The sequence below is a fragment of the Chinchilla lanigera genome, unplaced genomic scaffold, assembly GCF_000276665.1.
Source record: "Chinchilla lanigera isolate Chin_1 unplaced genomic scaffold, ChiLan1.0 scaffold00004, whole genome shotgun sequence".
Classification (NCBI taxonomy): Eukaryota; Metazoa; Chordata; class Mammalia; order Rodentia; family Chinchillidae; genus Chinchilla; species Chinchilla lanigera.
The window spans coordinates 26743752-26771350 of record NW_004955405.1 but is presented as its reverse complement, the minus strand read 5'-3'; the positions used below and the strand labels follow the sequence as shown (position 1 = coordinate 26771350).

Genomic DNA, 27599 nt, shown 5'->3' with positions numbered 1-27599 from the left:
GTATACTATTAGTCAGTTTCCTTTAAAGCTTTTTTTTTTCCTGCTAAATATTGACCGAAGACCTAGTCAATGTCAGGCCCTGTGTTGTGATAGAGCAATGATAAAATGCCTGAGACAAGAGCAAGGTCTAAGGGAAAATGGCTCTGTGCCAAGAAGAGTAGGATGTGAAGAAGAGATCAGAGCCAGGTCCGAAGGAGGGATGTCAGAATGGTGCCCAAGACGATCTGAAACCACTGAAGGTGTTTAAGCGGAAACGTGACCCAGTGTGATTTCAGATCAAAAGACAGCTTTCGTTGCTTGTGGACAATGGCGGAGCGCAAGGCCGGTTATGGTTGCCGACAGGACTGGTAGTGCATCACACTGTGGAGACATGGGAGGAAAGGAATCAAGCATGGCTCCTGGGGTTCTGGGTTGAGCAACCATGCCTGAGAAACAGTGGGGAGAAGGAGCAGTTGGCTCCAGGAAGATGAGGAGGGCAGACTTGGACAAGTTCGGGACTGGAGGTGCCTGCGGGATGGCGCGGAGACGCCCCTGTGCAGTGGTGCTCATAGGTGGAGTTCCCAGAAGTCAGGGCCTATAAATAGCAAATGACCCGACAAGTAGTCAGTGTCCTTCATGACACAGTCTGTTATATCATTTGCTGTTTGTCTCTTGGCAGTTGCAGTAATGAATCCTTTACTGCAGTCAACAGATGGCTTCTCTTCTAATGCTGACCAGTTCTTTAAAAATACATAAACATGTTTATTGCTTTGAACTTTACCTTTGGCATGTAAACACCAAACCCTATCAAAGAAGACTCTGAGACTCCAGGTTTTTAAAGTGTATGTGCAAATTTTAGATCTCAGTGCAATCCGGACTCCGTGATTACACACAATTGAAAATGATGGCCAGTGTGGTAGTGAGTTCCACCAGGTCACACAGATGGGCAGCTGCAGAGCTAGTCGTGGAGTTCAGGACTCTGAGCTTGCTCAGCAGTCAGATTTCACTGCTGCGGACTGTCTGCCCCCTACTGAAGAGCCGCTGGCTTCAGAGTTCTTCGTGCTAATGATTTATTTCTTGTGGGACATGAAATGGTACCTACCTTGTTTGGTCTCAGAGCCCTGAGGCTGCAAATGTATTTTTATAGAAAGTGTAAGAAATAGGCAAAGGGAGCTGTGGTAGAGTATTTACCTAACATGCAAGAGGCTCTGGGGTTTGATCCCCAGCACAAAAAAAAAAAATACACAAACTAAAGAGAATCTTGGATTTCTTATGAACGTAGCTTAAAACTTTTCATGCTTCCTGGATCCTGTTAGTTTACTAGTGAAAGAAAAAACTCTGACCCTGAATATACACATAAAATTTTACATACAAATTTAGAAACTCCATAGACTCCACATTAAGGAACCCTCATCTTATAATTTGGGCTACTCTCAAGCACATATGAACCAGTTTTTCTAGAAAAAACGCCCAAGAATTTCCTTGTATTTTGGAACTAGTACAATAAATGTGAAGGATTTCAATAGTAGTTCAATGCCTTCCCAAATACCTTTCAGACAGTCCATGTCTACTGACCCATTAGTCACTGCTGACCAGAATCCACCTTGGTGACACTCTCTGAAAGTTTTATGAGGTGGTTGGGTGGTATTGAATTAGAGAGTCAGAAAGTTATTAATTCTTAGTAGAAATTTTATATTCTCTTAATGTTCTTAAAATTAACTGCCATATTAGATACTGTTTGAGCCCTGACAATAAAGAAAGTACTAACCCTTCCTCATCAAAGTAAAGCAAAGGAAGCCTCTTTTTTTGGTGCTAACTTATTTTTGAGGTCTCTAATTACACATAAAGAGGAGGCAGAAATACCAACCACAGTCTCGCTTTCAGCCCCTCTGAAGGCAAGAAATGTGGAGGAATTTTACTGCAGTGTAGAGAGAAAAGGAGACCTTCGCAGACCTCCCTTAGGTAGTCAGGCTGGAGGCCCAAACCTCCCCTTGCTCCAGCACCAGCTTCCTCCTGGCCATAGCCTGCACACTCCCCTTTCCTGGGATGCTCAGCCCCCTCATCTTTGTAGTGCTGGGAAATTACCCCCAGACTATGACCCTTCTGCTCGGGATGAATTTTTAGCTAGTGAGGATAACCTGGTTTTCTTCAGACACAAGTTTTTAAGATTCCTGTTTCTTCTGCTGAGTTTCTGATAACAAATTGGAACGATTTTTGTTGCACTTTTTTTGTGTCACTCCCTAGAAGTGTGTTTTGTGTATCCTTTGTCCTCCTCTTTCCTCGGAATGTGAAGGCCTCATCACGGCAGGGGTGGAGCTCATCAGTCTTGATCCCAGTTGTATTCCCGTTGTCCCGGGCAGTACCCAGTGCCCGTACTGGCAGGTGGCTGGTAAAGCTTTGACTCTCCATAAATATCTTCCCCCATATACTCTTCAAGGACAGATGGCAGCGCACACAGATTGTCATTAAATGGAGGCTGTAGCCTCCATCCTCAGAGTACCGCCTCAAGGTTTCCCTTCACTTTAGAACTTTGTGTGGTTTCCATAGCAGCCACCCAGACATTGTCATGCTGTATAAACAGTTTGGTCAGTAGAAGAAACCTTCATTTTTACCAGAGATGAAAGCAAAATGGTTCAGAAGTTTGACTGTGGAAACAGCCTGGTTGAAGTCTGGAACCTGTCCTTAGTGACTGGGTGTGTGACCCTGCCAGGTACTGTTCCTTGTGCGCTTCAGTTGATTCATCTGTAAACGGAGTCAAGCACTGGCACTTGTTTATAGGGTTATTCAGAAGAGTAAATTAGTTGTGTAGGTAAAGTGTTAAAAGTCACTCTAAGGGCGTATGTGTTCAGTACTGTGGATAGGATAACAATGTGGGTGGTAGTGGTGGGGTTTGGCCAATGAAGTCAGAGGGTAAGTGTTTCTGTACTTTCTTATCATCTGATCATTCTGCTTTATTAAACATTTTTCTTCATCATTGCTTTCTTAAAATGTAAGAAATATAAAATACCATCTCTTAGAAATATTTTTGGCATTTTAAAATATTTACATTGATTTTTTTTTAAAAGATAAGGAACACAGCTTGATTCCTTGCATTAGTTGTTTGCGGTTATTTAGAAACTTTATTTCCATGAGGATATGAATTTCTTTCCCCCAGAGACTACATAAAATTAGTTGCCCCTATTTGGAGCATTTCTATAATACTGTCCTCCATATTTGAGTCTTTCTCACAAATGATATAGAGGAAAAGAGTAATACAATATTACTTATTATAAAATCAGAATAAATTACTCAGCATGGAAGATTTTAATTTGAGATAATGTTCATGAATTTTTAAAGATTATTTCACAGAGAACTTAATTATGTTTCTGTATATCTTTTTAAAATGTTTTTCCTCACTCAGTGAATCCATAAATACCAGATTTAAAGTTTCTGTCAAGAAGAATTATTCTTAAGTCAGCTTTAAGAATGGGGTATGTGGAGGGGAAACAAAAAGAAAGCATTCAATTGTGTTCCACACCCTTAATTGATGATTTATAGTAAATGGTGACTGGGCATAGAGGGAAACTACAAATGAAATTGAAATGAAAATCAGCCTATGACCTGAATCTGTCTTTTTGGTTTTTGTTATTGCTAAAATGTTAATAATAAAAATACTGTTCATGGTTTCCTAATGGTCTCAAATTCATTTCATTTTGTTTGGTCCTTTGTCCTATTTTTAAAAAGCACTTAAAAAAAAAAAGAGACTTGGAAAGGATGTGAAAGGAAGAGACAGCATGAAAGCAGTAGACAAGGTGTCTGAGATTTTTCCCGTTTGTGTCTTCATGGGGCGTGTGGATGACAAGTTATCCGTGATGGCACTTCCGTTCTGTCTGAATGGGTTGTCCTACTTTCAGCACATGGGACTCTCCGTCCTCCCCAAGTTCAGGAAGTTACAGGCTGGGGGAGGTGGGTTCTTTTGTTGGCGATGCCACTTAAGTTTTAATTCTCAACGCACCAGTCCCTTTCTTACAAAAACTTCACTGCAGGGTTGGTGAGATGAGTAACAAAGACTCTCTGGGATCATGTGGGTAACACTGGAAAGTGATAGAAATAGAAGGAATGGAATACATTTTTAAAAACACAAAATACTTGGCTTGGAAGAAGTGTAGAATTGAATGAAAAATCTAGAGTAGAAGCCGTAAGAGTAAATTATTTGAATAAAAGGATAAAAAGAAACATTAGTCTGCATAGCATAGTTTGATCTTGTAGTAGTCTGTGTAACTTACTGTGATAAAGATGTTGGCTGTACGGTTTAGTAGCTGTGGCTTCTAATAGTATATACACCCTGACTTGTATGTGGTGTGGAGGTGTGGGGTGATGGTTGTCAGGAGCTTTTCACGAGTAGAATCTTCTTTCTTCTTTCCAGATTTTCACCTGATGGGAGACTAATTGTGTCATGCAGTGAGGATAAAACTGTTAAAATTTGGGATACCTCAAATAAGCAGTGCGTTAATAACTTCTCAGACACTGTAGGGTAAGTCCAGTGTTTTTGTACATCTGTATGTGTCAGTTTGCTAAGAAGACGCTTCATTATAAGAATTTAAATAAATTAGAGTAATGAAATGGCTACATTAGGCCATCTTATTCTTTCTTTGTAGGTTTGCAAATTATGTCGACTTTAACCCCAGTGGTACATGTATAGTTTCAGCAGGATCTGATCATACTGTGAAAATCTGGGATATAAGAGTGAACAAATTACTTCAGCACTATCAAGGTAACAATTCCTCTCACAAAAACTTTCAGTTATTGAATGGCTGCTCTGGGAAAGGCTGACTCTACTTAGTGCTGTGGTTTGGGTCTCTCTGTGGGGCCAGGAGCTACATTCGGGCTGACTAGAGAACAGTAGTTAGCTCCATCTCTGCAACAGCAGAAGCAAGAGGGAGAGAGAAAGGTAAAGCAACTTTACAAATGAACTGAGGGCCATCGAAGTTACTGTGGGATCTTAAACTGGCTACCTGCATTGTAAAAGAGCTCAGGGGTAGAAATTAGCTCTGAATTCTGAATTACAAAGAGTTTTGTGAGCCCAAATAAATGTTAAAACTGGTAGAAAAAAACTTATCACCATGCCTATGCCTGTATGAGACTGACATGCTACCTACTGCACTAACGAGGCCCTGTGCCTATATATTTTTTTTGTTTGTTTGTTTTTTGTTTTTCTCCGGTACCGGGAACCGAACTCACGACCTTGCGCTTGCCAGGCAGGCGCTTTTGCCGCTGAGCTAAATCCCCAGCCCCCTGTGCCTATATATTGAAACTAAAAGAAAAGTGAATTGGTTTTCTTGGCTTATATTTGGATATATATTAAATTCATGTTATTTCACATAACCATAATAATAGCTACCACTCAGTGTTTACTGTGTAGCCAGTACTGTGCTAACTCTTCAGAAGAGGAGTTAATAGGTATCATTATAAAAATAAAGAAACTGAGATTTAAGGAGGGTAACTTGCTCAAATAACTGATAGAAGTGATTTAGGTCACTGCTGACAAAAGTGCAGGGGGCAACAAACTTTTGTTCTCTGCACTGTACTGCCTCCTCTTGGAAGGATGTCTGGAAACGAGCTCTCAGATGCAGTGGCCGGGCTGTCCACGCTCTTCATACATGTCTCCACGTTCGTCACCTCTTCCTCCCGAGTCCCTAACTGCTTACTGCATTTGAGGCCAGGTCATGTACCTTCCATGAGCTGTTAGTAATCAACTCTTGATTATTTTGGCAGTATACCCAAAGACTTTATGCTTATGTGTCAATAAAATCATCTTTACATGACAATCTTGTTTTTAAATCTGTCTCATTCGCTTTAAGCAACATAATGCCAAAGTATCTGTTCATTTTAGTGAGCCATTGTCTCTAATTGATTATAATATTCAAACTAATATTGCTAATGAGACAAAGGTGCATCTTTGGAATTAAGAATTGTTCTCTGAAGCAAAGAAAAACACTTAAGATTATAAAGAAAAACAGTTATATTGAAGCAATCTGTCAAAGTGTTAAAGATCATATGATAGTAAATAATTGTTTTTTGAATTTTTGTCTTTCTTTTCCATAAATTAGTTCACAATGGTGGAGTTAATTGTATATCGTTCCATCCTTCCGGGAATTACCTCCTCACTGCCTCCTCGGATGGTACACTTAAGGTTCTGGATCTCTTAGAAGGAAGACTCATATATACACTTCAAGGACATATGGTACTGGGGCTGAGATTTTTACTTTTTAAATAATATATATTTAAAGTTTGATCCATTTTATGGTATGCCTTTATTAGTTTTCCAGGTGTAGCACAAGTTGCTGCTAGCACTAAAAATTTTTACTTTTAACACTATGTCTTTATACTATTTTGTCAAAATCAGTGTCCTCCAGTGGCCATCAATTAAGTAATGCTGCCTTCCCCAGTATGTGGCACAGGCTGACTGGTGAAACGGCTATGATAAGTTCATTTATGACTTGTGATTTCCCTCCTGCCGAGGCCTCTCTAGCTCTGACACAGCCCCACACCCCCCTCACTCACGCCATTCGGTAATTTGAAAAGAGAAATTTGACAAGCGCAGCCCAACGCCTCTCTGTCTTGCCTTTGGCAATGAGCCTGTCCTTGCTATTTTGCTCTGCTGCTTACGAGGAGGCTTGCCTTCCTCGGTACTGCCTTGATTACCATCAAGCCTGACTTACTCTGGGTGTCACTTCTAGAGAACCCATTTGCTTCAGAGATAAAAGCCATATTCTTTTTCTACAACCTTCTATTGATAAGAAAGCTGATATCTTGGCTTATATGCCTTATTTCTTTGTCATATTTCTCAACTGGTTTAGAGCCAAGTGGGGCAGGCAGAGTGAGACATTTTTATGTATATGAGCTATGTAAAGTATTCCTCCCTTGTGGGTAAATAGTCAACCTGCTTTGTATTTCTTAGAACACATTTTTTTAATGTAGTAGGTACTTGCTTTTCACCAAGTATAAGCTGTTCCTATCTAGAAATAGAGTGGACTTCCTGGTCTGGAAGAGCAGACGCTCTCTCTGCCTTTGTGTATCCTGCCTGGTCTCCTGCTCTGCTTTATCATTTGTTCGGCAGCAGCGGAGGGTGAAGCAGAAATAGACTCACCAGCTCAGATAATGTGCACACACATGGGCGGAGTGTGAATACGCACCGCCAAGAAGAGTGGCCAAGGATCGAAATATCCGTGAATGTACAAAGCCATAGAAAGAAACAAGCCCAATATTTTAGGAGAAAAAAAAAAACTATACATGAAGGGAAAATTTTCCATAGTCTAGACGTGAAGCTGTTATGAAGCTATAATAACCCAAGTCTATGGGATGATCTACTTGAAAAATTCAAAATGTTTTCCCCAAAACTTTTCTTGTGTACATTAAGGGCACATTTTAAAAATAAATAATATATTAGTATTTTTAGGATGAGAAATAATTCTTCTCTTCTTGATTGAAAGACCTACAGGCTATTTATCTTGTGACTATGCCAAGTTCAACACCACAGTAAATTTCTCAATCGAATGTCAAGTTCTCTTGTCCCCCACCTGGATAATTACTGTAACTTCCTCACTGGCCTCCATCCATGCACGCTTACTCCAGTTCATCATTCTCGTAACTGTGGTCCTGATTTTCACCAGTCACAGCTTTCCCCTGTGTCCTGCTCCTACACGGCGAGCGGCTCACTGTTACCAGCTTCAGCAGGGAGAGCTCATCGGAGGTTGCTGTGCCCTGGGAGTGGTCTTTGTTTGTGTAGTCTTGTTCCCGTCACCTGCACACTGCCGTCCTGCTAGTAGCTGATTGGTTGAGTACGGAAAGCCAGAAACTATTATCAATTTCTATGTGTACACATTTTTCTTTAAAGGAGAAAAAGATGATTTTCTTACTGGTTTTTAGTACAGGTATTCCTTTTCTGTTAAACAGCTTTGTGTTCTAATACAGTTGGATTGGTTCTTTGATTCTCTTTACTCTGCCAGCATTAGTTGCTAGCACTAGATGTGTTCTATCAGTCTTATTGCATAAATAGTCTGCACAAATTAGGATGAAAAATTGGTACTTAGAGTCCTCTTGGGCATGTGAAAGCACCACCAAGTGCTTGTGTTTTGTCTCCATTATTTCTTAGGGACCTGTCTTTACTGTTTCATTTTCAAAAAGTGGAGAGCTGTTTTCGTCAGGAGGCGCAGATACACAGGTTTGTACACCTTTCAACTCCCTCTTTGATTTGAAATCTGACTGTGATAAAGGCATCTTTGGCCTCAGCTAAGATTTTTATAACCAGCTACTTTGTGTATGTTAAGATGATTATCAATGGGTTTATACTTTAATTTAGTGACAGGAAGTCTGCTGTCTGACAGCTGAGATAGTTCCAGTTGAAAGAGTGTTTTAATTCAGCAATTATTTTCTTTTGCTCATTTTTACACTGAATTATACATGAAACTCATACTTACTCAATGAGAGGAGTAGCTCTTTTACTTGAATTATTTCCTTTTATGTGTATATCTTGTTTCTTTAAGTGTTAAGCTTCTTGAAGATGGTCCATTGAAATTATTTGAAGCAAATCTGCATTTACTTGAAATGAGCCAGTTTTACGTTATGTATTTATTCATTCTTTGTTTCCTTTTGCAGTTCTGGGGATTAAACCCAGGGCCTTGGCACTGAGCTACATTCCCAAAGCTGGTATTATCATTATTACTATTTGCAATAATATTTTTATTGTTATTATATTTTGAGGGGCTGGGCATTTAGCTCAGTGGCACAGCACCAGCCTGGCAAGCACAAGGTCATGAGTTTGATTCCTGGTACCGGAAGAAAAACACAAACAAACAAAAAAAAATATTATATTTTGAGACAGGATCTTTGGGCTTCAACTTGCGTTCCTCCTGTCTCAGCCTCCCAGGGTGCTCAGATTGCACAGATCTATTGACTACAGTGGATGATCAGCCTGTGTACATATCTATAGTAGTACGTATCTATAATCCCAGCTGCTCTGGAGGCTGATGCAAGAGGACCATAAGTTTAAGGCCAGTCTGGGCAATATGACAAGAATGTGTCTAAAAAAAAAAAAAAAAAGAAGAAGAAAGGACTGAGGATGTAGCTCAGTGGTAGTTTGCCCCAATAACGTTGAAATATGTGTGCGTTCATGTGCAACCTTTCTGCCTCCTTTGAGGGGTGAGTCTATATATTCATTTTTTAAAAACTCAGTTCTGTTTGTACATGCAAATCAATAAATGCCACTATAACTGACTTTCCATAGGTCTTATTGTGGAAGACTAACTTTGATACATTGCACTGTAAAGATCTTAATAAAAGAAATCTCAAAAGACTGCATTTTGATTCGCCACCACACCTTCTGGATGTCTATCCTAGAATACCACATCCCCATCAGGGAAAAATTGAGACTATTGAAGTGAGTATTTTGTACATATTTGTTCTACTTTCTATATACTTTATGGGCTGTTAAAAGCGTATGAAACCTAGTCCTGCCCTAAAACAGAAGCACATGGACAAAGTCAATTGTTTCCACTAATAAAATGAAACAGTGTGCGTGTGGTAGTATGTAATAATGTTAAAAAGCCTCTTATATTCACTTCTTGAAGGCCTAGAAGTAAAGCTAAGAAATTGTGTTGACAGTAATAGGAAATGAGAAATTAAATCAAAAGTCTCTAGTGACCCCGAAGCCTGGACCAGCTGCATAGTCTAGCTGTTCTTAGAGTAGTCACGTGATGAGTATCCTGAGAACGGTCCTGAAGGGCAAGGGTTTTTATCATAGTGACTGCGATGGGCATCTTGAAACCCTTTTATAGCAAAAGCTATTCCCGCGAACAGTAAAAAGAAAAGATCTCGGCATTAAATCTAATAACTGAGATATTTTATTTCTTACCTACATAATTTTTAGGTATATTATCTATTTGACTATAGGAGTCTTACGGTTTCTTTTTGTTTTGTTTTGTGGTACTGGGACTTGAACCCAGGGCCTTTATACTGAGCTATATCCCGGCTCTTCCCCCTACCCTTTTCTTGAGATGGGGTCTTGCTGAGTCACTAAATTGCCTACACCTGGCTTGCGGTCCTTCTGTCTCTGCCTCCCAGAGTGCTGGATTACAGGCCGGTGCTGCCATGCCCTGCTTAACTGTGGGTTTTTGTCGGCAAGTTCCCTTAAGTCTTGTAGATTTAAGTGTCTTCTCCTCAAAGGGAAATTCATCTTTGCTAGGTATTTAGCTGGTCTTAGCCTATCAATTACCATTTTGTTCGATTCATTATTACCTGTTTATCTGATCTTTTAAAATCATTGTAGAGCGCTTCCTTGCTCTCAGGGGGTATTGTGAGCTCTGAGGTGTACTCCTGAGGGAAGGTGCATAGGAGCCTCATTCGCTGTTCAGGTGTTGGCGCCAGACCTGCTTCCTGCACCTTCCATGTTGCCCACCCTGGTCACTTCTTTAAGTTTGGTTTCCTTCATCTTGGTCTCTTCTGTTCTTCCAGGCACTTCTGTTCGTCTCAGGCTCTCCATGTGTGTATTGGTATCTCTTTTTTTCTCCTTTCTTTACATTGTTTGAACTATTTTTACATTTTTGCTTAATCCAGCCCTATCTTGGGATTGGTCTCTATGCAAGATATGGTTATGTTATGGTTTTTCATTGATAGTGTTGATTTTCAGTTCTTTGCTATACTTTTTATTATTTTTTACTTTGCATAGTCTTCTCGTTCTTTGAAGGCACTAACCATTGTGCTGTACTGCTTGCTCGTGCTACTTACTGCATCTCCACTTTTTCTTTAAAAGAAGGAATATAACATATGATTCATCACATTTTTCTTTAGTTTCTGCAATTACAGGTGTATTTGTTGATCTCACGTGATCACATACGTTCATATAAAATAAATGTGAAATATATTTTGACTTGCTCATTCTTATGTTACCAAAGCTGGAGTTTTTCCCTGAACTCTTGGTATTTTTCATTTTCACACTTCTGTCGCTTGGCGGGCTTCATCACGAGGAGCGGTCCTGCTGCCGTGTCACCCGCTCAGTCCCCGTCGCAGAGCAGCCGGCTGAGCCTGGCCTCCTCCTTGTTCAGTGGTATTTGCACGATACCGTGCTCCTCAGCACAGGGACACAAGGCATTTTCTCTGTGACTCGCTGTCAGTGTCAGCTCATTTAAGAGAGCCAGACCTTCTTTAAAATGTCAACAAGCTGTCTAAGTAGCTCCAGCCTGACTGGACAGCCCGGAAGCTGTAAAACCAGCCGGGTTGCTTTGTATTGCTAGGTCAGGATGACCCAGGCCACGCAAAGCCACTCTCAATTGTATTTTTCACATATATATTTAGAAATTCAATTGAAAAGTCTGCTCATTGTGGAATTAGAGTTCCCTCGCACTGTGCAGAACAAGCAGCATTGTTGCTGGCTTCTTTTCTGTGGCCTTGAGGATGTGAGCGAAATACTCAGTTTAGATTATCCGTAAGCACTCATGGCTACGTACTGAGGTGTGCAGTGTGACTTGTTTATATAAAACACTATCAAATCCTATGATATGAAATACCAGAGGGAAAGATTCCACATTTGAACAACCAACTGTTCATTTTTTTAAAATCTCCTAATAAAGCAAAGGTACAAAGTTTAACATGTTCTCATGGCTTGAACCACTAGTGGTACATGCGTGAATGTCCATGGGCAGCTTGTAGCACATGGTACAAACAGACCTAATCACTTTTATCGGTCTTTAAGGAAGGAGAGCTTACCTATGCTAGTTTGGAAATATTTAAAAACTGCAAAATCTTTTAAGGTTTCATGATTTAAAGAAAATAAATAAAATTAAAATATGTGGAATAAATAACATCTAAGTGTTTTATTTCTTTTACTTTGTCTTTTTGTGGTAATCATGCGTGTTTACTTTTGATCTAGAAGCAAGTTAGTGTGCCTATGATTTCTACTTTGTGCTTCCTGTAAGGCTGATTTGAGCTTTTAATTTCGATCTTCTGGATGAAACTCTCTGATTTTTACGAAAGCCACCCACCTACCTGACAGCCTTAGTGCTTTGCTTGTTTGGCGGTGGAAAATCCTTCAGGTCCCAAATCTTGAACACCCGCTGACTAAACATATAGGTTAGGAATTCCTGCATGGACAGAGCGCATGACAGCCAGACTGCTCTTTAGAAAACAGGGGAAGAGGAGGCCGTGTGGAACAAGGTACGAGGCTCTGAAGCCCGGCTTTGTGGAACAGGCCCCCGCTGTGTCCTCTCCACTGCTCCGTCCCTCCATCTGCAGTCTTGGTTGGTCCCTGGCCTGAGCACTCTATCTGAAATAAAAACACTAAAAATAAAAATGCCCTCCTCCTCCTCTCCCTCCTCCTCCTCTTTCTTCTCCTTTTCCTTCTTTGGAAGAAGCTCAGTATTTACAAAAAGGTCTGAACCCAGCCCACGCCGTCCTCAGTATGTCACTAGTTCATGATGACCTTACCTTCTTCGTGGGGTCACAAGCTGAATGCACTGTCCCAGCCCGTGCAGGAGAACAGTTTAATGTACGTGCATGGCACTTCTGTCCTGCCCTTTTGCATATTTGAGAAGACAGTAAAGCCTTCTAAGAGACAGTGATAGATCTTGCTAACATTAAGCCATAAAAAGTTATTTCAGGGGAATTACAAAATATTACATGAAAGAATATTACATAAATAGTATTCAGTAATAAAATGTTTTGATGGTTTTCAGTTTTATAATGGCATTTGAGATGATCTTAACCTATAAATGTGTACATGAAATTTTGTATGGCACTCAGCAGAAAGGAACAGATCCTTTAACTTAACCACACGTTTGAATAGTAATATTTAATGAAAGTCTGATGATTCACTGTGGAAAACTACAACTGATCAATTTAAATCTTCACATCTGAGATACAGTTTTCATCTCGGTCTTCTAATGAGATTAAAAACATTTACTATTTTGGATTAAAAATGATACTTTGTATTTTAATTCTCAGATTCATTCTTACACTGTTTTTGGCCTCAACAAGTGGCCTTTAAAGATTACATGATGATATTCCGTGTTTTACATAAGTGATTTAATATTTTAAAATTTCTGTGGATGTACTGTTTTTTGTCTACCTGAGAAACTGACGCATATGTAAGTAAAAGCTAGCAAGCGTCAGCACTAGAATTTTCACCCAGGCACTCTGCTTGCATTCTGTATTTTCAGCCACTTTGATGTCATACTGTACTTCAGTATAACAAAAATTAAGTTTCATCCGCTCAGCAGATGTCAAGGTACCTGTGTGCTCGCCATTGTCCCAGTTCACAGGACGCGGCAGTGAGCAAGGTGGGCGCGTGCCTTGCCCTTTGGGAGCCCGCAGCGGTGAGGGCCGTGGCACAGCCGCCCGATGGAGGGAGATGGGCCGGGGACGTGGCGCGGCCTGGGGCCTTCGAGGTGATACAGGTCGCCCTTGCCCACACCCCAGAGGCCGATCGTCGACCCTGTCCAGCTGGGCCTGACTTCCCCTGTCACAGCTGTCCCACCAAGCATGACAGTACCGTCCCTTGCGTTAGCAGTTTTCGTATGTGCAGAGTACCAAGAATTCTTTTAAATGAGAGGTATTTATCTATTCTTTCCGTGCCATTCAGATTTTTTGTTTTGTTTTAGGGGGTGTTTTTGTTTGAGCAATTCCAGTTTCAGACGGTGAAACCGAGTTTTATTTTCACCGGCGAGCATTCCCGTGTCTACACTAGGTGGCGGCAGATACAAGCGAGAGTGTGTCTGTGGGCCGTCCCTGGGCAGCTAGCCTAAGCCGCGAGGGACAGTGAGCGCCCAGGTTCTGGGGGTCGTTCTGGCTTTGAGTTTAGTTTTTGGCCGTTACTCCAGACTCCGAGCTCCCCGGAGGAGGCCGTGCTTGTTCTCCGCCTTGCGGGACAGCGGAAAGAAGCCGAGCTGCTGGCCGGCAGCCCCCAGCGACTGCGCGGGTGGATGTCTGCTCCGCACGGTCCAGCAGCTCCGCGCGCCCTCGGCCGGCCCTGTGCCCTCGCCCGGCCTGCCGCGCCGGACCCCGGACCCCACCAGCTTCTCCCCGGCCCCTGCTCCCCTCTGCCGTGCAGAAGTGGCCTGCAGCTTTCTGCCCTGGGCTGAGGGCTGCGCTCGCGCTTCGCTGATGGCTTTTCGGAGGACCCACGATCAGCCACGCTTTGTCACTGTCTGTGCAGTCAGCCTGCTGCTCTTTGAGGGGCATCGGTGTTCGCATTGTTGGTACCCAGTCCAGCCATTTCGTTGCCTTCTGTTTGCTCCTTATATTTACCACATTTGAATGTTATTTTTTATGTTTTGAGTCTCTGAATTTTGAAATCACCTCTGTCAGAGGTAGACATCATTCTAGCTAATCATTACCTTGCTTTTCTGTGTATCTTTGAATCACTGGCTTTGAACTTCACATCAAATATGTTTTTCTCTAGCTTCCTTGTTTATTTAACCTTTCAATCATGACATGCATAAGTATGAATTCTGAATCCATATACTCCTATGTTGCAGAATTTTCACTGCTATATAGTATTCCAGTGAATTTACCATAGTAGTGGTTCCTATAATCTATTTTACCATTAATAGATATTTGAGTATTTCCAGTTTTAGGGGTGTTGACCATTATAAACAATGTTGACATCATTGAACTTTCTAGTTTTTGCAGTCTGGTAGGTTTGAAATGGTATTTTCCTTTAATTTTTACTTTTTTCATTATAAATATTTCTGAGCATCTCTTCATATACTGGTTAACTGACAGGTTTTCACTTACATAATTTTTTCCCCTTAGGACTGCTTTTCTTTTCGCATTCATTTGTAGACTTTTCTTATATATTTGATGTATTTGTCCTTTTTCCATTTTATCGGTCATAACATCTCTTCCTGTTCTGTATCTGATTGTCCATTTTGCGTTGTCCACTGTTAAAGAGAACTCCTGAACTTTTATGCAACCAGGTACATCTTGCTTTTTTTTAACTGATTTTGTTTTTGCAGTTTTGTCTTTCTCAACCTCTGGTTATGAAGATGCCCTTACACGTTTACTTTAATGTACTTTATAGTTTCAGTATGACACTTATCCACTGTTCACCTTTTTACGTAGTATCAGACAGGGACCCATGTAGTAAGCTCAACTTCCTTTAATTTGTGTTCCTGCTTTTCCTTTACTGCCTGTATTTTCCATTTGTACAGGGCTCCGCTTCTGCTCTTCCTATTGGCAGTTTCTTTAATATCAACATAAGTTTTGTACTTTTTCTCCCTTAAGGTCTTACATATCTTTGTATATTTGGTCTATTGTATTTTTTAACTTTTATAGTATCATAAATAATTAAAAGCTAACTTCTTTTTAAAATTTAAATTTTCTGACTATGGTAGAATACAGAAATGCAGTTGATTTTGAGCGGTGATTTGAGGTCTACCAAATTTTGTTGCATGCTCTTGCAAGTTCTAGTGATTTAGCAATATGTACTTTTGGGATTTCTCCATGAGTAAGCATGTTAATGTATAAATGGCAATTTATTTTCTCTTTTCTAGTTCTTTCATCTTAACACTTCTTTCCTTTTTTTGTCTTAATAAACTGGCTAGGATTTTTTTCTGCATCTTTTGAGGTGGGTTATTTTATTTTATTTTAATATTCCTGTATAGGTAAATTACAGATTTTTAAAATGTGGAAATAATCTTTCATTCCTGCAATAAATTCAACTTTGTCATAAAGATCTTTCCTTACACACTGATAGATTTGGTAGGTTAATATTTTGAAAATATTTTGTTTGTATCCATGTTAATGACTGTTGTAATATATGTTAATTTTGCGATATAGTAGGATTCAATTTTCATAAATATCACCCAATTTCTTACGGTATAAAAATGTCATATTAACTTTTTTTATGTGTACACACAGATTAATCCAAAGCTTGAGGTAACTGATTTGCAGATTTCTTCTCCTCCCGTTGTGGACATCCTTTCTTTTGATTCTACCACAGTAAGTTTTCTTTAACATTTAGATGTTATTTAATTGTTTGGTACAATCTATTTCCTTAAAAAGTACGTGAGGAACGGGGAAATGTGGGCTACTCTAGCGCTTTAACGTGGAAAGACTTTGTCCAGCCATAGTTGTAATACATCTAAATAGCCACAAGGTGGAGCAGCGCCAGTTTCCAGAACAGCCTCTTCTTCGAAGTGCTGGAGTTCAGGCTAATCCACGCCGCCCGCCTGGTCTGCTCAGGCGCCACCCACGTGACCTTGCAGGCTGTCGCAGGACGCATTCCCTACTTTTTATCTTTCAGAGATTTCAATTCTAGACGTCTGATTAGAAGCTATGCTGAGAGCAGTCATCCCCCTTTGTTAATCTCCTGATGGGTTGTCTAGAAATTAAGTTCTAATGCTCATAATTTTGTTGATAAAACTTGGTATTCCAAGGCTTCGAAGACAGTTTAGCCTTCGATTTAAAAGTAAACTGAATCTCCTCAAGTTCTTACCAGAGGCTGTGATGCCGGTGAGCGCAAAGCGAGTTGTAAGAGCAAACGGGAAGTGCATGGGGTCTTTGGTGACACCGCTGTCCTGGTGTCATTTAGTTAAATATTTTGTGTAAGGTTTTAATGACCGTATGAACCCTCCAGTGGATCTCAAGAGCAGCATCTGCTGTAGCATTCTGTGAAGGACTAAACCATCGTGAGTCTGTGCTAATTGTCAAGGGCCTCACAGCAGAGACGGCTCCTTCCTCTCAGAGATGCTCCAGCGGCAAAAACGGAATGTCAGATGTGCAGTCACAGTGGCACATGAACGCGTCTCAGCACTGAGGAGGCTGAAGCAGGAGAATTACAAGTTCAAGCCCAGCCGGGCAACTTCATGATTTAGTGAGACCCTGTCTCAAAATTTAAAAAAAAAGGTAGCCAAGAGGCTGTTTACCGAAGGAAGCCTAGGACTCCCTGGTGACAGCACCTCAAGCTGCTCAGTGGCCTTCCCGCCAGCATTTCTGCGTTTAAGATGTACAGAATTAAAGACGAAAGCTGCGTGTGGCGGCGCACGCATGGACCTTAGCGCGCTGGGAGACCAGGCCTGGGCAGTTCAGTGACGAGACTCGCAAAAGTGATAGCCACATGCATACCACGCAGGCCCTGAGTCAAGCCCTAGCACTTGGGAATCCACTCATTAGATGTCTAAAACTGGCCACGGTGCCTGGCTTAGAAGCCGGTGTGCAGCACGCATATGTTCGGTGAGTTACCCAAAATGCAGTCACTGGAGTTTCCCAACCCTACTGAGCTGGCAGTTTTGCCTTGTAGAGGAAAAAAAGCAAAAGACAAAGCTGATGAGACGCGCTGTACGTTGCGAGGTCATCAGTAGACTAACTGAGTGTTTTCTGCTAATGGAGTAATTCCTGAAAAAGCAGCTCTAAAAGGCTTTCGTTCTACCTTTGGGGACATTTCTCCATTTTGGTACCCTTTGCTAGTCCTCATGTTCTGAAGAATTACACATTCTTGACGGGTAGTGTGATGGAGGTGGGCATAACCGCCACTGAGCAGGGGACAAAGGTGTCTGTGTCCTTTGTAATCCAGATGTGACAAAATCAGCTGGCCTGCACTTCAGGACTTTAACTCAGGGAATATGGTTATGTGGAACTTTAAGGTAACAATTCTGTGCAATAAATGTGCGATAAGTTGAGCAATTGTGTTAGAAAGCAGAATAATAACATTGAGAAATTCAGTTATCCCCCGAAGGGCTAATAGCGGGTTGAATTATATGAAATTGTCATTTTCTAACAAAAACAAGTCTAATATCAGTGACTTCACGTGTTCCACTAGTTAGCATTAAAACAGAGATTCTACTCTCTTTTGAGTTGTGTACTTGCTACAACATAAAAATAAAGCAAGTGCTGGGCGTGGTGGCACCCGCTTGTAATCCCAGCACTCGGGAGGCTGAGGCAGGAGGATCGCTGCAAGCTCTAGACCAACCTGGGCTACAAAGTAAGGTCAAGGCTGGTCTGAATTGCATAGCAAGACCTTGTCTCAAAAAGACAAACAAATGAATAAATAAAATAAAGCAAGCAAACAAGAAACACAGGAAGCTGAAGTTTTGTTTACTCTAAGTAGGTTTAGGATTAGGCTAATGAAGTGCCATCCAGGTAGATCCTTTTACAACAGAAAACTCACTGCTTATCTCCAGTGTGGTTTTCAGACGCTAGTCTTCAGAGCATCTGTACAGGGCTTTTCAAGGATTTCATTGTATAAATCTTTCCTTTGGATCCCAGATAGGTCATTGATTAGAAAACTTGTGAGATTACCTTTTTAACTATTTGCTTTCCCATCAATGAAGAGGTAACTCCTAATCTGTGTGGTCTCCTTACATTGACTATTTTTCTTCTGCTTCTGCCCAACAAATAAATCAAACATGAGTGTAAAAGAGATTTGTTTCTGCTTTGACATGAACCACAGTTTGCACTAAATATTTTTTGCTGTGAACTTTGTATGTGATTCTAATTTAGAGAAATTTCGGAAACAACAAAAAGCAGTTTTTAAAGTAGGTTTTTTTGTTGTTGTTATTAGGGTTACTGTTTCTCTTAGGAGTTTCTTTGGCTTTTACAGACTAGAAGAAAAGTACCTTAGAAGCTCATTTCATCAAGGTGGGAGAGAAAAATCACCCTTTAAACCGTTATTTGTCAAGTATTTTAGAAGACTAAAAGCAGGTTTTATATAGTGCAAGAAATGGTTGGCTTCTGCTTCTGCTCCCGTTTGAATTATATTCGGGATGATTTTGAGAGCTAAGTGTACTAATAATTTATCTACACTCTGATGTCTGACCAGCCTTCATTTTTAAAGCCCGATATAAAAACTTTCGGTAAAAGGATATATTGGCTATCATTTAGACATAGTTTAAAAATATTGATCTTCTCAAGTACTTGAATCCTTATTTTGATTAAGTCGCTTATTACATACTGTACTAATTCTCTAAAGATTATCTACTTCAAGATTCCATTTCAGCCTTTTAGTGTTTTCATTAATTTAGTTGGAATCAGTCCAGGATTCTGTCGCCAGAATTTTACTAGAGCCATCTAGGGATGTAGCTCAGTGGTAGAGTAAATCTCTGGGTTCTGTCCCCACATCCCCAGAAAACAGAACCCAACACTTCCCATTACTGTGGATGTGTGATGCAGCCACGAGGAATGTTCCTAACCCTCTTCCTCGCTCGCCGCACCCGAAAGGGGGGACAGGGGTATGTGTGCGTGTGTGTGTGTTAGCTTCCTATAACTAAAAGTTATTTTTAAATACTCCTGACCATTAAACTTCTTATCTTGGATTAATCATAGTCTTAAGTTTTGATGCAGGTGTTTTTTGTCTTCCTATCACAGAACAAAATGCAGGTGGTAATCCTGCTGTTGTTTGATGATCACAAACAGAGTCCTTCTCAGCTAGAGATGACACAGTGTCCTCGTCTTTCTCCTGGCAACTGTGCAGAGCATGAAATGTGTCCCTTTCTTTAAATTAGGGACAGAATTTCAGGTCAAATTAATTTTTACAATAAACTAAGAACTCATAATCACATTATAGGGAAAAAACCTAAGGATAAGGAGCCCTTGTTATGTCGGCCATGAGAATGCAGACCTGTGCGTGAAGGTATGTGTGAGACTGAGGGCATGTCCGGGTGGCGGCCTCACCTCTAGGCTGTAGAAATACCCACGTGGGAGACAAGTGTCAGTGGCAAGACACTTGCCTCGTGTACAGGACTGCCACTGAAAGGCTGCTCGTGAGGGTATGCAGCAGGGATCATTAACAGGCCAGAAGAAAGTAAAGATCTTCTCTAGAAGAAAACCTGGTTAGGACTCAGCCAGACAGAAGGGGGTATGATTTTGATAGGATCATTCCAGAGAGGGAAAGCAGGGTGTAAGTAGAGACCTCTGAGAACCTGAAAATGTATACCATGATAATACAAGGGCCTCCGTCTAGGGGTCTTTACACGGCAGAACTCAACAACTGGCAGATGGGACTGGATCCAGGGGTGTACACACTTACATCCTACATACGCGTCTCCCAAGAAGTGTTTACTAAATGGCCGTTCTGCCAGTCACCATTCTAAGCTTGAGAAACATCTGCCCCCTAGAAGCCTAGATTCCACATTCTAGTCAGGGAAACAGGCAATTCACAGATTACAAAAATAAACTTTATAGCATAGTGAACCAAAACGCACAAAGGTTAAAAAAAAGCCCTAAAGACAGATGGGAAGGGGATGGGAAGAGGCTGGCATTTTAGATAGCGTGGGCGCCACGTGACCGGTGGGGGCCATTTGAATAAAGAACTGGAGGGCTGAAGGGGGCAAGTCAAGTGGCCGTCTGGAACCACACCCCCAGGGCAGGAGCAGATAGCAGCCAGGTCTCTGGTGGCAAAGGAGGCAGCGGGGTCCTGCGAGGAGGGATGTGACGGGGCAAGTTCACTCCCCTGCAGTGTGAAAACAGGCGGGGGGGGGGGCGCTAACTAGGAAGCTCGTGAAATAATCAGCCTGAAGGCCGCAGTGGCTTGACCCAGGGCGGAGGCAGGGGAGGAGGTGTTTAGTGATCCCACTCTGGATGTATTTTGAAGGCAGAGCCAAGAGGATTTCCTGACAGGTTGGATGTCAGCTGTGGGATTCCCTATCTCCTTTCCCCAGGGACCATAAGGTGTAGCCCTGAGCCATCTCAGGGTAGCTGAGAATATCTCCTGGCTCTGCCTGGTTTTGGCAGGGGAACTGCTGAAAGAAAAAGAATCATGGTTTTCCTGTCTTCAGTTGTAGGGTCAGGAAAGCGATCAGCTGAATCAGTGCAAGAGATACTCTGCTGTTTCCGTGTCTCTGGGAAGTGCACCCCTTCCTGAATGTCATTCAGATTTGCACTTTTCAGCAAAGTGTACGGGTTTTCCTCTGGAAAGAATTTTGCGTTCGCCTCATTTTAGGAAGAAAAAGACCAGTGGGCTTTTGTGGAGACTGTCAGGTCCCATGCTCCCGAAAGCTGGTGATGTATTGACAGACTGTATGGACGCAGGGTGGACTTGCAGAAACAGAGAGAATGCCTCTGTGGATGTTGTGGCAACAGTGCATCCTGGTTACCAGACAACATTGCATAACTAGTTCGGAGTTATTTCAGTTCCTAACTGCTTATATAAGCAAAGGTTTGGAAAGACTGACTTGAAAGAACACAGTGTGTGCAAACTTAAATGTCTCAGAACTCAAATTTGTAACTTTGCAAGTATAAAATGACATATGCAACTGATTGTCCCCACATCCCCCTTTCCTTTCTAGAAAAGTTGATAAAATTGTGCTGCCCAAACCTCTTGCTTCCTCCGCTTTCTGTAGGCTAACTCTCCTGGAGTGACTTACACACATCTTCTAATGTGGGGTAGGTGAGGTGCTGTAAAGCCTTTACGCTTCGCAACAGTCAGTAAGGCTGCATCTGACTTGTGAGCTCAGCCCATGACTTCTGTTTGTTTGTTTTTTGTTTTTTTCTGGTACCGGGAATCGAACTCATGACCTTGCGCTTGCCAGGCAGGCGCTGTGCCGCTGAGCTAAATCCCCAGCCCCCAGCCCATGACTTCTGAAAGGAGTCCGTTCGTGACTGTGTGGCTGGTTACTGAATGTGAGGAAACAGCCATTTCTGTGGTGCCTCCAAGCACTGGCTCAGTGGCTTGTATTTGCCTCTTCCCGCTGTGAGGGTCTGAAAGGAAATGTACTTAGGCCTTGGTGGAGTCCAGGCCTCTGACTTGCTGTCTGGTACTTCTCTCAGGGTAAACAGCCTTCTCTCCTGACGGGATCTTAACTTGCCTTGCTCTTAACTTCAAATGATAGTAAATTCTAAGGTGCTTAGTAGGGTAGACGGTGAGCTCTTCAAAAGAGTTCAGAAATAATCTAAAAGCATCCTCTTTGAAATTGAGACATGAATTAAATTGTCAAAGACATTTTAAAAATAAATATAATTAACAAGTAAATGGGGGGGTGTGACTTTTTACAGCTCTGCCTGCCATGTAGAAATATACATGTGTGATATATATTATGTGTATTTTTTCAGCTACAATCTTTCAAATAGAGAGAAAATATTACAGATGGGAAAGAGATCATTTCCAAGCCTGATTTTTGCTTCTGAAGCATATCATGACCCATATGTTATAAGAACTATTAACAGTTGTGATTTTGAGGTTTAAAAAAAAATAGGCTTCTTAAATGTTAAAAAAAAAAACAACTAAAATTTTTAGTCGGTTAAAGGAATACAGTATCTTTGTTTAAAGACAGATCTGAAGACATATAAAATTTACTGAGCTAGTGCCCTTAGAAAAAGAAATTACAATAGAGTTTGTCAGAGATTTTTCAAGTTCCTCCAAATTAAATATGCTCCTTAATAAAAAAAAGTCACAAAAATAACTAAGTCCCAAGTATTTGATCAAGATATACTGAGAGTTTGACTAATTCAAGCCTCTTCCCTTTCAGATTTCAAAGTCACAGGAAAGAAAACTTAATGAATTTACCAAAAACCTTATACTAATTAAATTTTTAGATATCATCCTAATTAAATAATAATCTATGCAGTGAGACTGGTCCTTATTCCTGCTGACTGACATGATTTTTATGACTTCAACTTCTCTGTATAAAATGTCTTCAGGGAAAAGAAAAAGGAAGTTCTGGTAAATGATTTTATGAAACATGCTCTTGGGGAGCCCAACAGACTAGGTACTTGCTAGGTTTCCTTTGGAAAATCAGCACATTTCTGGGAACTGGAGGTATTGAAGTTCCAGGTATTATTTCTGCCGTGGACGTCCAGTTTCCTGAGATACTGTGTGTCTAAACTGTGACCCCTGATCGCCAGAGGGATCCTGACAGTCCCGGGCCTGGGAATCCGAGCTGCGTCCCCAGTTCCCACAGCTGAGAGGGAGGCATGCCGAAAATGCCCAGCAGCACTCGGCCCACACATCCAGTAACAACTGGCTCCTTCCTCTTCCTGTGGAAGACCAACATCCTCCGCGATGAGAAGAAACACTTGCACCCTGAGGAATGCAAGAACAGCAGTGAGCTCCTCACACAGGAAGTCACTAGGGTCAGACTCTGAGCTATGCGGGTCCCTTGGACGGTCAGCCTGAACAGCTTCCTGCCCGCCCAGAAGACAGTTCACTGGAGGAGGAAATGCCATTTGGGGGGCTGCTGGAGTATCAGGGCGAATGGGGAGCCTCGCTCTCAGCTGCTCTCTGTGTCTCAACTGGCTCGGAGTTTTTTGGAGCTGCTTAGATAGTAAAGCTTATTGGCTCTGCTCCTTTCTTTGGCATCTTGACAGCGAATTACTTGGTGGAGGTAGTCGGCAAGTCTGCTGAAGTAAACTCTCCAGTACGTTCTTTGTGCGTTACGAAGTCAAGTTATGTGAAATATCTCAGGACTTCAGAGTGAAAACCTCATAATCTTGGGTAACCAGCTCTTGAGGCCCAGTGCCAGTTCTTGCCTATTTCTGCCCTTTTCAGTCCCCTTGCTCTTACTTTCTGAGACAGTCAGGTACTGGTGGAAGCTGTCGTCCTGGGTGCACGGCCATACATCCCCAAGGACAGATAGAACCATGGACAGTATTGCTTTAAATCAGCCCAGCAGCCCCATCGTTGAAATTTCAGATTGACTTGAACTGACTTTTAGAATTAACCAGTGTTTGAAGATAATTTGACTTCCTGGTTTTTTCCTAATTCCTACAGTATTATGTTTTTCTTTTGCTTGAGGCAGTGATGGTCACTGTAAAGTTCAGATTGTACAGCACTGTAAAGTTCAGATTTCAAACCACTACAGAATTTTGGTGGATTTCAGTATCTGTGATGGCAAATTCTTTCCTCATGTATTTGGAGTATTTTGCTGAAGCACATAAGGGTTACTTGTTTGTTTTAAATTGAAGAGGAGATGGAGAAGGAATGTCAAGCATTTCCTCTTCTTTTTCAGAATGTCTTTTTAATGATCATTCCTCTTTCTCCTATGAACAAACCACTTCAGCTCAGCAGCAGCCCTCCAAGCGTCTAGTGTCTAACAATCCAACCCTTTTCTTTTGTTTGCCAAACCTGGTCAGGTACAGAGTTGTTTCAGGGTCCAGTAGAGCTTCTTCCCTCAGAGCTCCCTTTAGCCCTTCCAGACCTGTGAAACACTTCAAGCGATTCCCTGTGGTAAATTCTCTCTGTTAAAATAGTCGTCATTTCTGCTTTCCCGCTGGACCCTGAATGTTCCACAGTAATTCACCCTAAAGAAATAGTATACACACACAGATTTCTATTCAAGTATGCCTCTTCCAGCATTTTTAACAACCACAACAACAAGGAACACAAGCCAAATGTCTCTTAATAAGGTATTGTTTAAATAAAAGTACAGTATATGAACAGGCAGAATATTATATAGTCATTTAGGTTTAATGATAAGTAAATGCGATGTGATGTGTTTGATCCCAGACCAGTGGAAACATTGCTTTATAGGACATTATTAAACACTTGGGAAATATTGAGTGTATACTGAATTTTAGGTAGCAGCTAAATTTCTTGGTTTTCATAATACATAGGAAAATGATCTTGTCCTTAGGATATATCCATTGTAGTAATTGAGGTAAAAGGGGCATGGTATCTGTAGTTTCTCTCAGAAGACTCAGGAAAAAAAAAAGAAAGCTTCCTGGACAGATGGATGGATGGATAAATGGCAGATGTGGCAATATTGATCAATCCAGATGGAGATTATATGAGACCTTTTCATTATTGCAACTTTTCTCTAATTTTAAAATGATTTCAGAACAAAAAGATTTTGAAAACAAAAATTATACTTTCCTATATCATAAGTAAGAATAATTTATATATCATATGTAAAAAGTACATAACAAACAATATGATTCTGATTTTGCAAATGAAGAAAATGTGTGTATACATTCAGCAGAATATCACCCCACCCCGAGTACTTTTTCTGTATCATATACCAACCTGGGCCTATTAGAACCTACAAGCCCAGAGAAGAGGCCTTGTCCTCCAGCCTTTGGGGAGGGGGCTGGGCTCAGAGGACAGTCCCTGAGGAGCTGGATCCAGATGTTCCAGGGCCACTGGCTAACTAGTGCTGAAATACCAGCCCTTAAGAGCTGTTGTTGCGCAGAGTCTGGTGGGGACGGCAAGCAGATGAGGAACCACGGCTTGTGTCTTCTCGAGCTTCTGGTCTCCATCTTGCCTTCCACTGGCAGAGCCTGACAGGCAGCCAGCTGAGAAGAGAAAACCATAGTTTGTAGAGCTCTGATCTCTAGACCTCAAACAGAGTTCTGAAGAATGGATTTGGAACCAAGGGATGCATTCTATACCATACGAGGAATTATTAGGTTAAAGAATAGGAACGCTTTTTTAAAAAAGGTTTGTAAGACTAATTTTACTGTAGAATGTGCACACAAAAATATTGATTCCCGCTAATATATAGAGTTCCAGTTTTCTACACTGTTAAAGTATGCTAGGTATTGTATTTATTTTTAATCACTTACTATTTGAAAAGCCTGAAGTTTTATAAGCAAGAAATATTATCATGCTTGCGTCTTTCTTTTTCTTTCCTTCTTTCCCTGAATACTTGGCCCAGGTTCTTTGCACTGATTACATTCCCAACCCTTTCTACTTAGACACAAAGTCTCACCAAGTTTCTAAGGTCCAGGCTGGGCTTGAACTTTCAGTCATCCTGCCTCAGCCTCCCAGTGCTGGGATTATACGTGTGTGCCACCACACCTGGCTGTGAATTTTTTCTTTTTTTTGTTTAGTGATTTAAAAACTTTGACTTAGGGGCTGGGGATTTAGCTCAGCAGCAAAGCTCCTGCCTGGCAAGCACAAGATCATGAGTTCAATTCCTGGTACCAGAAGAAAAACAAAAACAAAAAAAATAAAAACTTTGACTTTTTTTATAATTACTGTTCACTTGTGTTTCTGAGAATTGCCAACTTGTATACTTTTCTCATTTTCCTATTATTTTGTTTTAAAATTGGTCTTTAAGTCATTTTAATTCAAAAGCCCTTTGCTATGTGTTACAAAAATGTTTTCCTTGTTTGTCATTTTCCCTTGGATTTTGTTTCTGATCATTGATAGCTTTCACTTTAACAGATATTTGAAAACTATTGTTTTTATTTTATGATTTGTTCAGATGCTGTGCAAAGAAAATCCTCCCTCCCAAACCCTGTGTCTTTAGCTATTCTTCTTAAGGTTTAATTTTTAACAATCAAATCTTAGATTCCAAATATATTGGCTTAGTTTGTCAATATACGAGGTTGTAGGTAACAATGTGCTCTGAGTCATTTTTTCCTCACTCACTGGAATTACCTTCACTATCACATTGTCTTCAGAGATTTTTTTTCTTCTTCTTTTGTTCTTAATTCATTCTTTACCTTGTTAATTATAGAATATTTCTTAAAATACACTACATTTTTCCCTTCATTTGTTTGGATATTCTTGCCCTTTATCTATATAAACTTCACATTGATTGCACTTGATCCCTCTAAAATTCATCTGGAAATGTGGATTGGTTTCCATGAGACTTATAAAATAATTTGAGAATTGCCAACTTTATCCCCTTGAATTGCTCATCTAGGAATGTAGCACTGTAGATAATTTTAGACTTTCATTGAATCAGACTTAGGAGCACTATCATTACATTCCTGTGGTTCTCATAAAAATAACCACTGTTTTTAATGTACTGTAGCATTTTCCCTCCTTACTGAAGCATGCACGTAGAGTCCCTCATTCCACGGTGTAACCTTGAAGAGAGGAGGCAACTTGCCCACAGTTACAGGGTTAGGAAGTGAGGTAAGCAAGCAAGGCCTAGGCTGGACTAAAGTCCAAGCCTGAGTTCTGAACCCGACCCAACTCCCCAAAGAGTTCGGAGACCCAGATCCCCTGCCTTGTCCCTTTGAACCCTGGTTTTAGCTTTTTTGCTTAACCTAAGTAAGTATTTCTACATTCTAGTAGTGTAGTAACCACAGAGGTCTGGTATCAGTCTCTCTGGTTGAAAGAGAACACTCAGAAAGGGCGAGTGTTGAGGGCCTCTGGTGGGGAGCCTGTGGGAAAATTGGTGGTAGAGTCAGCACTTTAATGAAGTGTGGAGGCTACTTTGAGATTTTGCATTTTATCTCCTTCCACTTGCTAAGTACCATACTTCAGTGAGCCCAGATCCTTGACTTGGTGTCAAAACCTCATAAAAGAAATTGTACAATACACTCACCTCTTACTGGTTATTCAGAAAGTACGCCACGTGTCATGCTCATTACAGCCTGTTCAAGCCTAGTTACATGGATGTAGCTGCCTGGTCTGAACATTGTGTGATCCCGCATATCTTTAATCTAGTCACAATGATAGATTCACTACCTGTGGTGGGCTGTGGTGTTCCCGTCCTTCTGTTGCCGCCCCGGGTTTTCACCCCTGTCCAGGACTGTGTTTTCTTTTCTTGTTTGTTCATTTTTAAAAGAGGATGCTCTTTGTGGCAGGAATTGTGTGTGCAGTTTTCTTTGTTATTGCTGTTCTTGTGGGTGCCGGTATAATTTCCTTTGTGGAGCAGATGAGCATATCAATTTACAATGGATTTGGTTAGTGACATTTTTATACCCTGCATCCTATTTTCCATTGACTTTTAAACAGGGCTGTGTTTTCTTAGTAAATATCC

At 41.1% G+C, this 27599-nt stretch overlaps 1 protein-coding gene across 2 annotated transcripts in view; it reads left to right on the top strand.

Annotated features, from left to right (window-relative positions):
• Nucleotides 1–27599, top strand: part of Poc1b (POC1 centriolar protein B) — a 66107-nt gene that overhangs the window by 15035 nt on the left and 23473 nt on the right. For both annotated transcript variants that reach the window (XM_005374437.2, XM_013518180.1), the window contains exons 3-8: nucleotides 4385–4492; nucleotides 4617–4732; nucleotides 6069–6202; nucleotides 8114–8182; nucleotides 9245–9397; nucleotides 15871–15951. In XM_005374437.2, coding sequence (XP_005374494.1) covers nucleotides 4385–4492; nucleotides 4617–4732; nucleotides 6069–6202; nucleotides 8114–8182; nucleotides 9245–9397; nucleotides 15871–15951 — 661 coding nt within the window. The remainder of the gene's footprint in view (nucleotides 1–4384; nucleotides 4493–4616; nucleotides 4733–6068; nucleotides 6203–8113; nucleotides 8183–9244; nucleotides 9398–15870; nucleotides 15952–27599) is intronic.